Consider the following 13,208-nt stretch of genomic DNA (forward strand, 5'->3'; position numbering starts at 1 on the left):
CAGGTCTTTGAGTCAGGACCGGTGGTGGAGGGACCCTCTCCCACCACTGGCAGGACCCTCCCCTTCTTTCTGTAACTGTTTGCTCCTGGTCTGCCAAGCCCTGTGCCCCTCACTCTGGGCTGACTGGGAGCATAATTAGGAACAGCCACCACCACCCCCCAAGCCATTAGCACTCAGTGCCGCTTAATTAAGGTAATTAATGTAAAATCATCACCTAATGAGAGGTGGCACCGGCTGTGGTTTACTGGTGGAAGACACCAGCTGCAGGTGTGGGGAAGGAGGTGGGAGGGGGCAGATGCCAGGCTGGGTGCCCCCTGCATGCCTGGGCTGGCTCCACCTGCCCCCCAGTCTACCACCCCCACTGAGGCCCGCTGGGCCAGGCTAGGCTCAGTCCTTGTACTCTCCACAAAGAGGCAAGATGTTGGCTTTGCCTGCCCTGGCCCTGGCCCTGGCCCAAGCACAAGCCCCATCCTAGATGCCCACCCCCTCATGCAAGCCCTGTGTCTGTTGTCTGCTGTTGCCACATTTTTTTTCATCAGAATGCAAAAGCCGTTACCAGGCAACCTTGAGAGGAAGAACTCCTGGATTGCTGTCAGGAAACGTAGCAGGCAAATGCTGGCCCCACCCTCCACCTGGCCACCATAGGACAGAGTCCTTGGGGACCCTGTGGGCCTTGATGGCCTGAGACAGAGTCTGAGGCCAAGGCAGGGAGGACCAGGAGGGGAAGGGACAGAATCAGCCGGACTGAAGCAGGATTTAAGGTTCTTCTCCTTTCGGGGACAGTTCCGGCCACCTCTATTCCTATTAGGCCTCCTGGCTGCACCACATAGGCCACTTGGGGACCTGAAGAATTACTGACACAGTAGACTCAATGGCCAGTTGGAAAAACCAAGGCCAGCAAAGAAAGGGAACCACCCAATGTCACTCAGTTAATCATTAATTAATGTTTTTTGAAGAATGAATGTGTCCCACAAATATAACTTGAGCAATTACTAGGTGCCAGGCTCTGCATGAGGCACTAGGGACACAGCTCTTCACAGTTAGTAGGGGCAGCAGAAATCCTAAGCAGTGACCACAGAATGCTCAATGCTGTTGGAAATGGGGACGGGAATCACAGGGGACTGTGGGACTTCCACGATGGCGTGCACTCTGCCAGGCAGGGTCGGGGTCAGAGAAGGCTTCCTGGAGGTGACAACACCCGCTCTGAGACCCGAAGGAGAGAAACCAGCAGCTAAGCCTGGGTTGGAAAGCAGCAGGTATGGCAGACTGGCCCTTGAAGGCTGCCAGGCAGTTTGGGACAGCTGACTTTATTGCTTAGGAGCAGGAGGTGCGCTTAAGGGCTTCTGGGTTATATTCCTGCCGGAGGCTGGGCCTGAGCAGTGCCCTCCTGCCCAGGGCTGGCAGCTGGGCCAGGCCATGCTGGGCATTGGAGGTGGGATGAGTGAAGCAGTCGGAAGGCCTAGAAGACAGCCCACTGCTCTTTCAGGCTTAGGGAAAGGCCTGTGGCTTCTCCCCATTGTGTGTAAGCCCCTGCCTGCCTCTCCATGAACTCATGAGAATGGCTCAGGGCAGGCAGAAGGGATGGGATCTTGGCAAGGGGGATAGGAGGAACCGTGGGAAGAGAGGAGCATCCTAAGGACCAAATCACACCCCTGTGCCAGTCAGCTGGACATCATGCTAAGCCCCTGCTATGTGACCACAGCCTTGGCTAAAGTCTGGGGCGCTGGGTAAGTCCCTCTCAATTCCCTTTTTGTGAGGAACGGCTTCAGGGGTTCCAGAATTCCTAGCAGGCCAACTCTGGACCTCCGCTCCTCATAACCTGCTTCAACCCTGCCCCCCACCTCCCTTCAGGATGCTGCAGCTATTTGTGCCTGCCGAGGCAGAGGGTCTGAGGCAGAGGGTCTGAGCCGCCCACAGAGAGGAGGCCGGGTCAGGCGTTCCATGATCAAAGGAGGCTTGCCTGTTTCAGCAGGGGGTCGGGCATTTCTTGAGAGATCCAGAGAAGCCCCTTCAGGATGGGTGGGCACAAACCCCATGGCCCATGCGGGTCCCATCCCTTCTCCAGGTGACCAGTCTTCCCTGAGGTCCCCAGGTCTTTCTGCACCTGGTGCTTACCTCTCACTGTGCTTGGCATTCTAAGAGCCTTCCCACTGCCAGCCTCCATCTTGGCTTGGCTGCTCCCTGTACCATCTGTACCCTGGGCACAGCTGCCCACCATCCCTGCCCTAGTGCCCAGGTGGCCCCACTGGAACATACCTCTCCCATGCCAGGCCAGCTGCCAGTTTATTAGCCAAAACACCCTGCCCTTCTAGGCCAGGTCAGGACACCAGGAGTAGGGTGGTGGGTGATTAGGGTAAGATTTCTGGCAACCTCCTCTTTTCCTGGCTTCTGGAAGGCCCATCTGAGGTGGGTCACTGGGGTGCAGGCAGCTTTAGCCGCATGGATTTAGGCCCCTCTCCCATCCCTAAAGCAGACCCTCCCTTGTAAGGCTTTGTGGGAGAGCATCAAGTTCAGACAGGAGGAGCACAGAGGCTGTCATGCAGGACTGGGGCTCCAGTCCTAGCTCTGTAGCCCACCTCTCGTTGACTGGGCTGAGGCCCTGGACTTCTCTGGACCTCAGTTTCCCTCTCTGTAAAATTGAACCAGCTGATGCAGAAGGCCCCTGCCTCTGAGTGTGGCCCCTTTGCTTGGTTCAGAAATGTCCTTCACGGGCCAGACTTGGCGGTGGCAGCTCAGGCCCTTGATCCTGCTTCCTAGCAGCTACAGAACCTGGGCCAGCAAGAGGGTGGCTCCCAGGGACAGTGCCTCCCAGGCAGAGCGCTGGCAGACATGAGGGTGCGGCAGGTCCCCAGTCAGCTGTCACCATGGCCATTGCCAGGGTTCTACCAGGTTGGGGCCCATGTCTCCTCAAGAAAGGGAAAGAAGATGGTTAATTTTGTGCCCACTCTGTGCTTAACTCTTACAGGTGGGATCTAACTTAATCCTTACAACCCCATGAAGTAGGTACGATTATCCCATTTCCCAGATGAAATGGGGGTTCATAAAGGTCATGTATTTGCCCAAGAACCTTTCAACTGGTCAGTGATTGAGCTGAGATTTGAACCCAGGGCTCAAGAGTCCCTGTCCTTCCCCTGGCCCAGGAGATTGGCCTGGGTGTGGCAAATCCAAAGAGGGAGGTCAGGTGGGGATAGTTGGAGGGCTCCATCCTGACCCCTTTTCTCAGCCCAGCCCTGCCTACTCCTGTAGGACACCCACCTGGAATTCACCCAGTTCGGGGGCGGGGTCTGAGATGCTGTCCCTGAAGACAAAGCCCTGGACCAGGAATTGGGAGCGTTGGAGTCCTGGCCTGGAGTCCTGGCGTTGCCTTGGAATTGCTGTGTGACCCGAAGAGGAGCTCTCAACTGCTCAATGCAAGGGTCCCTCATCTATAGAGTGAAAGCAAACACAGCCTGTCCTGCCTCCCTTAGTGAAGTTTAGTGAGATCTGAGAGGATGATGGATGTGAAAGAGCTTTGAAAACTGTAATGGTTCTCATGGGAAAAATTGTGATTATCCTACTGTGCGAGTGAGGGCGCGCATGGATGTGAGGGCACACGGTGCCAGGACATGTGTTTGAGGGAGCTGTGCGCATGCAACCAGACTTATGTCCAAGTACACACATGGGTATTGGTGACCAGGAAAGTATAATGCAACAGGGGATTGGGGGGCTCAGATGCTGGGAGTGGGGCTCACACACAAGAGTCATCCTTGAGCTCATCTGCCGGTGAGAGGTTGTACTAGAGCAACCGTGTGCAAAGACTTGTAGCACCACCCGCCTCTGCGTCATCCCATTAGGCCATGTCCTGGAGACCCAACTGGGTCTCCATGTTCTCCATGGGAACAGGTAGGCCAGTCAAAGCTGATGGTTTGGGGGTTGGCAGAGGGCAACCTGAATCCTCCCACATCCCATCCAGGAAGGAGTCGGTCCCCTTAAAGTGGTATTTCCTTCCTTGAACTGACCCTATGGGCAGTGTTAGTCCAGAGTCCTGCAGGAATTGTCCTCAGCTCCTTTTGCTTCTGTCTTCCCCGTGCCTGGCCCCCAGCTCCCCTCTTGTTACTAGCAAGGGGTGTGGGAAGACAGCTCTCGTGAGCAGAGCTGACATTTCAATCTGTCTCCCAAGCTCTTCAGATGCCTGCAAATTGCATCAAGACTTCATCACCCGCCTTGTCCAACACCCAGCCCTGTCTGGCCCCTGTCAAGCATGGCCCTCAAACAGTGACAAATTACATTCCAGCTATTGCAGCAGGCCTGCAAGGGGTGCCTGAAACCCAAGGGACCAGAGTTGCACAGACAGCCTCTAGTTAAGAACAGGGTGCCTTCTGGGCAACCTGGGCTCACTCCATTCCATTCTCTCATCACAACCCTTACCACCAGTTTGAGCTAGGAGCCAGGCCAGCTTGAGGCGGCATTGCCTTCCCCAGATCAGAGGGGGCCAGAGACCTCGGCTCCCAGTTTTTCCAGCTTGACGGGCCTCTGGAGGGAAGGATAGCTGGTGGGAACATAAATCTCAACATCTCAGGAAAAGCCAGGTCAGGTCAAAATCCATCTCCCTGCCACACGTGGCAGGCCTGAGGCTTGGGAATAAAAACATCTAGAAGTCTGTCTGCAGATAACACACCTGCAGATGAGGTTGAGAGGGAAGGAACTGCCTTTGCCTTCAGCAAAGCCAGACTCTGTTACTTAACACCTGTGTGACCTTTTGCAAGTTCCTTAGTCACTCTGAGCCTCTGTTTACTTATGGAAATTTTACCACTTACCTTATACAACTGTGGTGAGGATGAAATAATATCTGTAAATAATGCAAGACTTGACATGCTGTAGGTGCTCTGTAAATGGTAATTGTTTTTGCCACTGCTGTGGGCAAAGCAGCAGGGTCAGGAGCTGGATGCTAGAGGTCAAAAGAGTATTTATGCGAATTAGAAAAAATGCTAAATTCCTTCCTACTTCTCTGCCTTTGCTTCCTCAGTAATTGCCCTGCAGAGATGTCCTCCCCACCCCCCCAGTCCGGCCCCCTTAAGGCACTCTCAGCCCCACCTGCTCCACACACTTTCCCTGAGCCTGCCACCCCTCTCCTCCCCCCTAGAGGATTCCTGCAGCAAGCATTCAGTGCCACTTAAGGCAGAATTATATGCTGCCTGGCATCTCTCTATAATTACAGATTCCACGTGTGTGAGTCTTGTTTGCCCAACTCTAGAATCACAGAATCTCCAAGTTTGAAGGGACCTCATCCAGCCTCCGCCTGCCGCAGGAATTCCCTGAGGAATGTCCCCGGCAGATGGTCAGGCAGCCTCCACCCAAATGTGCCCCTGTGGAGAGATCTTCAGGGAGAGGAAAGGAGGGACTTCTTCCCCAGCAACCTGTTTTGAGTTTTCTCTGCTGCCCCAAAGACCCACTGGTCTTTTCTCCTCAGGGCACGTCTGTTCTCAGCACCCACAGTCTTAGGAGCCCAGCACAGCCATCTCCTTGGACCTGGCTGGGCTCAGTATCCTCTGGCTTCTCAGCTCCCAGGAATCTGGCGAGGACTGTCCCAACAGCAGCCCACATATTCACTCTCTCCACACATCTTTATTGAGACTGCCTAGGGAAGAGGGCATTGTGACCCAAAATGCCACCCTGGACTTTAATAGAGTGATGGGTGGAGGACAGGTGGGGAGAGCCTGAAGCAAGGGGACTGACTGGCCTGGCTTGGGAGACAGAAGATAGTGGCCCTTAGATCTGAAACAATGACTGGCTTACCAGGAAAGGAAGAAGGGAAGGCGAAGGCATTCCCTGTGCAGGGTCTCGCATATACAAATACCAGAGGGTGGAAGTGACACATAGCCTGTGCCTGCAGTGCAGGTAAATGAGGCTGGCAAAGCCACTGGGGCCAACTGTGAGCTAGGAAGTTTGGACCTTGTCCCCTGGGCAATCTGAAGTCACCAACAGGGTTTGGGTAGGGGAGAGACATGATCCAATCCCAGGTAGCCAGGGCCTGGGAGGTGAGTTGGGGATGGGAAGGGTGAAGCCCATTCTCCAGGTGAGAAACAATGGGCAGGGGAGATCAGAGCCAAGACTGCCACAAAGGGAGAGAGAGGAAGAACCAACTGGAAAATTTGGGAGTTAAGATTGGGAGGGACTTGGTGACTTACTAGATGCCACTTAACTAGCCTGTGGTTAACTCTTGAAGGCCCTGCCTCAGAGCAACATGGTAGGGACCCTGGAAACCCTGGAGATCAGTGCTTCTGAATCACCTGGGGATCTTGTTAAAACGCCGAGTATGATTTAGTGTATCTGAGGTGGGGTCTGAGAGTCTGCGTTTCTCACAAGCTCCCAGGGGATGCTGATGCTGCTGGACCACATTTTGAATAGCAAAGATCTACACGAGGCCATTTTCTTGTTTTCTTTTTTACACCAGGCCATTTTATAAGATGAGGAAACTAAAGCTCACATAGTCAGCATAGTTGTCCAGGATGACACAGGTAGGATGAGGTCCCAGATCGCTGGGCTCCCAACCCAGGGCTCCTTGTCCCAGACCACACTGCCACTTCCCCTCTGGGCAGAGTCTATTGCTGTTCAATCCTTGTTTGACTGAATGGAGGCCCAGAAGGATGCTCCAGAGATTGAAGGCCCAAGGATTACCGTGGTAGCAGAGGGACGTGTGACTGCCGGAGGGAAAGACTGGGAAAAGAGGTTCCTGAGATTAGAAGCAAGAACAGAATGGTGGCTGGCATGTGGAAGCACAAAGCGTAAGGCCAGACTAAGCAGTCCGCAGGGGCCGAGTCGGGCAGGGCCTTCAGGACCATATCGAGAAGTTTGAACCGGATGCCATGGGTTTACAAACCCCAGTTCTGCTAATAATCTCTGTGTGACCTTGGAAACTTACTTACCAGCTCTGAACTTCAGGTCCCATCTCACAGGATGACTGGGAAGGTAAAATGAGCGCCTCCTGCACTGACGTGCCTAGCTCAGAGCTTGGGGGATCCAATGCCTAAGGGGCACTGAGGCTTGGCCGTACCCAGGGCCCGCAGGATCCTTAGGGCAGCAGGGCTCAGAGAGCATTAAAAAGCCTGACGGCTCTGCTTTGCTCTGTCTCTTCCCCCGGCAGGTCGAGAACATCAGCCTGCGACAGGGGGAGACAGTGACTGTGGAGGGCTTGGGGGGGCCTGACCCGTTGCCCTTGGCCAACCAGTCTTTCCTGCTGAGGGGCCAAGTCATCCGCAGCCCCACCCACCAAGCGGCCCTGAGGTTCCAGAGCCTCCCACCACCCGCTGGGCCTGGCACATTCCATTTCCACTACCAAGGTAGGCCTGGGCAGTGGAGGGAAGAACCAGCCCAGACTGACTGCCCTCGTGGGGATTTCTGGTGTTATTATAGTTCGGGGGGATTTCGGTAACATAGAACACAGGGGCCCAGTGACGCTGTGTACAGCTGGAGGTGAGTATTGCCTATCTGACACCTCCAGAACCTTCCCTCCTCCACCTACCGCCCTGCTGAAAATTGGTCCTGAAGGAGGACTGACACAGGATTGGGCAGCCCCTAGGCATGTCTATTGTCATTCATTCATTCAATATACTTTTCTTAGGCATCTGCTTTTTGCTGGGCTGGACACAGGCAATATCGAGATGAACCAGCCAAGTCCTCACCCTCAAGGAGCTCAGAATCTTGGGGAGGCAGACACTTAAACAGACACTAACAATATAAGCCCTCTCCCCAAAGGCAAAGGAGTCAAGGTCAAGGGGCTTGACAATGTCCATCTGGAGGTGCTTAGTTACCAGCCTGGTCTTTCTGAACTGCCTCACCCTCCCGGGACCTGGCCCAGGCCCCAGTCAGCTCAGAACACCTCTGAAAATAGAGAAGTGGCATGCTGTAATGGGAAAATCATAGAGTCAAAAAATGGACAGATCTGTGTTGGAATCTCCTCCCCACTGGCTGTTGACCTTGGACAGGTCATGTGAGCTCTCTAACCCTCATTTTCCTCTGCTGTAAGATGAGACCAAAATACCTACTTCACAAAGTCATGATGAGAATTAAACAAAATGGTGCGTGTCAAGTGCTTAGCAGGCTCCATGAAGGAACCAGAAACTAGTATTAAAGAGCTGGTAGGGTGAGGAAGGGAGAAGGGGCTTGGGACTCTGCCCCTCTCCCATCAGCATCCCTCCTGGCCCCCACTTCCCGAGGCAAAGTCTCCTTGATCCTTTGCACTGCTGTGACAGGGTAACCAGTTCAAATGGGGGAGTGCTAATGGGGAAATAATTGGTGTGAACAATTACAGGATTGCCTTGAATCGTCATGGACCACTTCCGCAGCCCTGTAGGGGGCCACAGCAAGAGAGGGCAAGCACTCCTCTGGAGATGGGGATGCTTGGAACCCACCTAAGGAGCACTCAGCCCTTCCTGGCCTCTCCACCCAAACTGGGGGAGCACTATGGCATGACAACAGGGAGCCTGGTGGTGGACAGGGGCTGGCCAGGGGCTTGGCAGAGACAAGGGGCCCACTGAGGGAAGGGTGAGCATCTAGGTGGCCCTGCTTGCCTCCCTAATGGCTCATCCATCCTCCTTAGCAGCGGGCATAATTTCACGCCACGGTAACATGCTCTCTTGCGGCAAATTCCTTTGCAAAACACCCCGGACCTCCTCTCTATTGGGCCAGACAAAAGTAGCTGAAAGACAGTGAGTCGGAGGCCCTGTGATGGGGAGCAGACCCCAAGAAGGGGCTGGGAGAGCTAGCCCAGTCCTGCCTCCTTCTCAGCTCCCAGAAGCCCTCCCTCATCGGCCCAGTTTCTGTCAATGATCAGCTCTTTCCCTAATGAGTGTAATTCCCCTAATTATAGACTGTAATTAGCACTGATCCCAGAGATGGGAACAGGAGGAGCATGTGCTCACACGCGTGTCCCCCTGGGCTGGAGAAAGAGGGTGCCAGAAGAGAGGGTGAGGGGCCTAGCACCAATCAATGCCCCTTCTGGAACTGTCCAAGATACTGTTGGAGATCATAAGGATGGGCTCCCGCAGGGGTCTCATCTGCAGAACCAAGTCCCAACTCCCCTCCCACAGCCTCAGGCAGGGTGAGGAGGCAGAGGACCCTGCCAAGCAGCCCCCTCCTCCCTCCTGAGCATTCCTGGCACTGGACTTGGCTCCAGAAACAGATGCTAGGGAGAAAATAGCTCAACAGATCGCAGTGGTGCAGGCTCTCTGGGAACGGTCGTCATGGCAACAGGAGGAAGCTCGTCCCGGGAAGTGGTACTTCACCTACCATGGAGTCTGGGGGGCTTCGTCATTCGCCCCCAGCCTCCTGCTTTCACCTCATTCCAGCCCAGTTTCCTAATTTGTGAAATGGGGTACCTCCCTTCCCAGAGTTGTGATAAGAACTCCTGGGGAAGATGTAGGTACAAGTAGTGAGCATGACATCCGGCTCATGGCCTCGAACTTCCTGGGTACAGTGTCCCACACCTTTTCCCCATCCCACCCTGGCCTGGGGTTTCTTCCCAAATCATTGTGAGTGGCCGCCCTGAACAACCACGGGGCAGCCTGCCTATTACTCTCACGTTTCTCCTACTCCTGAGCCCAGGTTTCTTCTTCACCTGGGGAAGCCGGTGGGAGAGGGGAGATGTGAAGCAAATGGGCTCTAGAGCCAGGAGGTCAAGGGCACACTACACTTGCTGGCCATGTGATCAAGGCAAGTCCTTCAGTCTCTCTAAATCTCACTTTTCCTCATCTGAAAATGAATGAATAACCCCTATCTTGCCTGTTTTCCTCCCAAATATGTTGTAGCCATCAAGTAAGAAGAGTGTGAAAGCAATTTAGAAGCTGGAAGGTGCATTCCAATGTGAGGTGCTTTTGTTAATCAAGATTATAAACAGCAGGCTGGTGCATGCGTATTTGTTCTGTGGCAGGCACCGCACAGCTGTCCTCTCACCTAACCTCTCACGTAACCACACTAGATGCAGTACTCTAAATGGATGGGTAAACAAGGAAACTGAGGTACAGAGAAGTTAGGTAACTCGCCCAAAGTGGCACAGCAGGTCAGGGAGACTGTGTTCAAATCCAGGCAGTCTGACCCCAGAGCCCACCTCCTAAGCCCTGCCCTGTACTGCCCGCTAATCACACGTCACCATTCATTAGCCATTCTCTCAACCCTGTGAGAGACGGAAGGGTAGGTATCATCCTCCCCTTCCACAGATCTAGTAACTAAGGCCAGGACAAGTGAAAATCACAAAACTTGATTCTGAACCCTGGTCTGCCCAGATGCAGTTCCTTTTTCTATTCACATGAAGGCCCAGAGAAGCTAGTAGAATCCCTGCCTGGACCTCTCTTTCCATCCACCTATTGGCATCAGTAAGGGTCGCCCTCCCCACCCTAAGATCCAGGAGTTGTTCCTCAGTCTAGACAGTCCCCATTCCTTCCACCGCCCCAAGGGTCTTCAGACTCTGTAGCCCAAGCTCAGCCTCTCTCCTTGACCCTTCCAGGCCTTCTTTCCCACCTCTCAGACCCAAACCCTGACCCCCATTTTTAGCTACCACCCCAGCTTGGCCCCAAGTTGGGATTTGTCAGATTGTTTTGTAGGATTTGCTGCCACCATACGGTCACATTTGGTATGACAATTCAAAAAACTACCAAGTTTTTCAGGGTAACTTGTCCCTTCTCCGACTTCCCTGAAGGCATGCCTTGCCTCCCCATCCAGTTTTTAAAAGAAGTCCACAGCCCTTGCTACAAAGCTTTTTAGCATTCCTCAAGGAATCCTGGGAAAGCTTTTAGTGTCAGGCTTCAATCTTTCCTGCTGCAATTCACATTTGTCCCCCATGGGAAAAATAATATAAGTACTTTACATCAGTATAGGCTTTTCACTATTTCAAGTGCTTTCACATCTACAAGTCTTTCAATAAACATTTTTTGAAGATGTTCTATCAGTTTGGTTCCAGGGATACCAAGCTGAATAATACTATCCCATTTATTCTCACAATGACCCTCTAGGTAGGCTGGCATTTTAAACCTCATTTAACAAATGAGGAAACTGGGACACAGAAAGGCTAAGTAGCCTATCTCAGAAAGCTTGGGCCAGAACCTAAGCCTCCTAACTTCCAGCTCTGTGCTTGCTCCACTACCCAGCCCAGACTGCTGGAAATATCACTGGCACCTTTGGGGGAATGGATCCGTCTTTTCTGGAACCCCTGATGCTTCCTCTAGCCCCAAGTGACACCTCCAGGTGGGCTGGGGCAGCCCCTTTGCCCTGGCTATGACTCAGCACCTCTCAAGACACATACATACACACACAATGTCACCCATTCTCTCTCTGCAGCCTATCTCCTGAGCTGCCATTTTCCCCGACGTCCAGCTTACGGAGCTGTGACTGTCACTAGCCTCCACCCAGGAGGCAGCGCTCGCTTCCACTGTGCTACTGGCTACCAGCTGAAGGGTGCCAGGCTCCTTACCTGTCTCAACGCCACCCAGCCTTTCTGGGATTCCCAGGAGCCTGTCTGCATAGGTGAGTGGCCCCAGGGAACACAATGCTGAACAGGGGAGAAGGTGGGGGGCTAATCTGCTATCTAGTACCTTCATTGGCTCTCCGTAAGGAAGCCAGAAAATGGCGACACACCTCAGTGGCATCCATCCAGGCCGCGCTTAGTGAGCACTTACTATATGGACGCACCACATGTATACAGAGCTGAATTAAACAGGGAGTGTGCCCTCAAAGGGCCCACACTTCCAGAAAATGAGGGAAGAAGAAAGCACATGAGTCATCAACTTTCACAGCAGGAAGTAAACATACCAATGAAGAGACATAAAGTGACCTGGCAGAAGACAAAACAATCATTCTTAGTTGGGCATTTAGAAGGCTTCCTGGAGGAAGTGGCATTGAAGATTTGACGTCGAACGACATGGACAGTGACACAGAGGCAAGGTGAGGGAGTATTTAGAGACATAGAAGACAACCAGGTTTGACTGAGGCCTGAGGTATGAGGAGGGGCCTTGAATATCGGCCAAGATATTGGGGTAGGGAACTGTTGAAGTTTTCGGAGAGGCGGAGAGAATTGCTCAGAACCATTCCTCCGGAGAGCCAGCCAGGTGGTTTTGGGAGGCTGGGAGGCCAGCCAGGCAAGTGGGTTTGAACTTAGACAGTGACTTTGGGAGTGAAGAGAAGGGAAGAGGTTCCAGAGACATTGATGAGGGAAAGGGGGAAAGCGGAAGGAGATTCCCAGGTTCTGGTCCTGGGTAATCAGGGAGTCTGGGATTGCTGCCAGCGGAGAGTGGTTTGCTGGCAGGAGGAAGATGGAGTGTTTAGTTTGTAGTGTGAAAGGCAGCTTGGGCTTTTTTCCTTTCTTTTGCTTTTCTTTTAGCTTGGGCTTTGGAAACTTATTTCCTTCTATATATTCTCCCTGGGTACCAGGCCCAAGCAGAGGTGAATGAGCCAGATGGGGTCTCTGCTCTCAGGGAGCTGTCTGTCTAGTGGAAAGAGCAACAAGCAGCTCAGCAGGTGTAGGGCAGACAGTGCTACGATGGGGTGCACACGGCGCAGCGGGGTTACAAGGGAGAGAGCTGCTACAAAAGGAGGAAGAAGGCAAGGAAAGCTTCCCAAGGAGACGCCATGGAAGGCTCACAAGAATGTTAACCCAGGGAAGTGGAATGGGTTCCTGGAACAGCAGATGCAGAGGTGTGGAGGCATGAAGCAGCACGCTACAGGGAGGACAGGGTGAGGTGTGCCTGAAGACGAGGCCATGTGGGGAGAGGCTGAAGCCAAGTCAAGAGAGTTGGGTTCATAAGAGGCTTGACTGCTATCTTGAGCTTGGGCTCTACCCAGAGGGTTGTAGGGAACCATTGAGGAATTTAAGTACAGGATGGGGCATGATCAGATTTGAAGGGCAGTTCCATTCTGAGACCAAGCAGAGAAGCAGAGAAGAAACTCACCACAACCCCCTCCCCAGGATTATTGGGTTAAAATATTCTGCCTTGAACATTTGGAGACAAAGGCACTGTCTTGGCAGTCTGGTCGCTGAGAGCTGGCAGGGGCCAGAGCTGCGTGTCCAGGAGAGGAAAAGTGCCGCCTGGAAGCAGCCACACTCCTCTTCCTGAGACGGCTTCACTGGCCCCACTTAACTGCTGGGAATTTGTGGCCAAGTAGCCCAGCGGTCCTCAGTAATGGGGACAAGTGAGCTGCTCGGCCTCTCCTTGCGAAGAGAGGACAGTCCCAGGCCACAG

The 13,208-nt window shown here is 53.4% G+C and overlaps 1 protein-coding gene across 5 annotated transcripts in view; it reads left to right on the forward strand.

The window, feature by feature from the left end:
• Positions 1-13,208, forward strand: part of SEZ6 (seizure related 6 homolog) — a 42,673-nt gene that overhangs the window by 23,037 nt on the left and 6,428 nt on the right. For all 5 annotated transcript variants that reach the window (XM_019739474.2, XM_019739475.2, XM_074320298.1 and 2 more), the window contains exons 4-5: positions 7,124-7,319; positions 11,311-11,496. In XM_019739474.2, the coding sequence (XP_019595033.2) occupies positions 7,124-7,319; positions 11,311-11,496 (382 nt within the window). The remainder of the gene's footprint in view (positions 1-7,123; positions 7,320-11,310; positions 11,497-13,208) is intronic.

This window comes from Rhinolophus sinicus, linkage group LG15, assembly GCF_036562045.2.
Source record: "Rhinolophus sinicus isolate RSC01 linkage group LG15, ASM3656204v1, whole genome shotgun sequence".
Taxonomy (NCBI): Eukaryota; Metazoa; Chordata; class Mammalia; order Chiroptera; family Rhinolophidae; genus Rhinolophus; species Rhinolophus sinicus.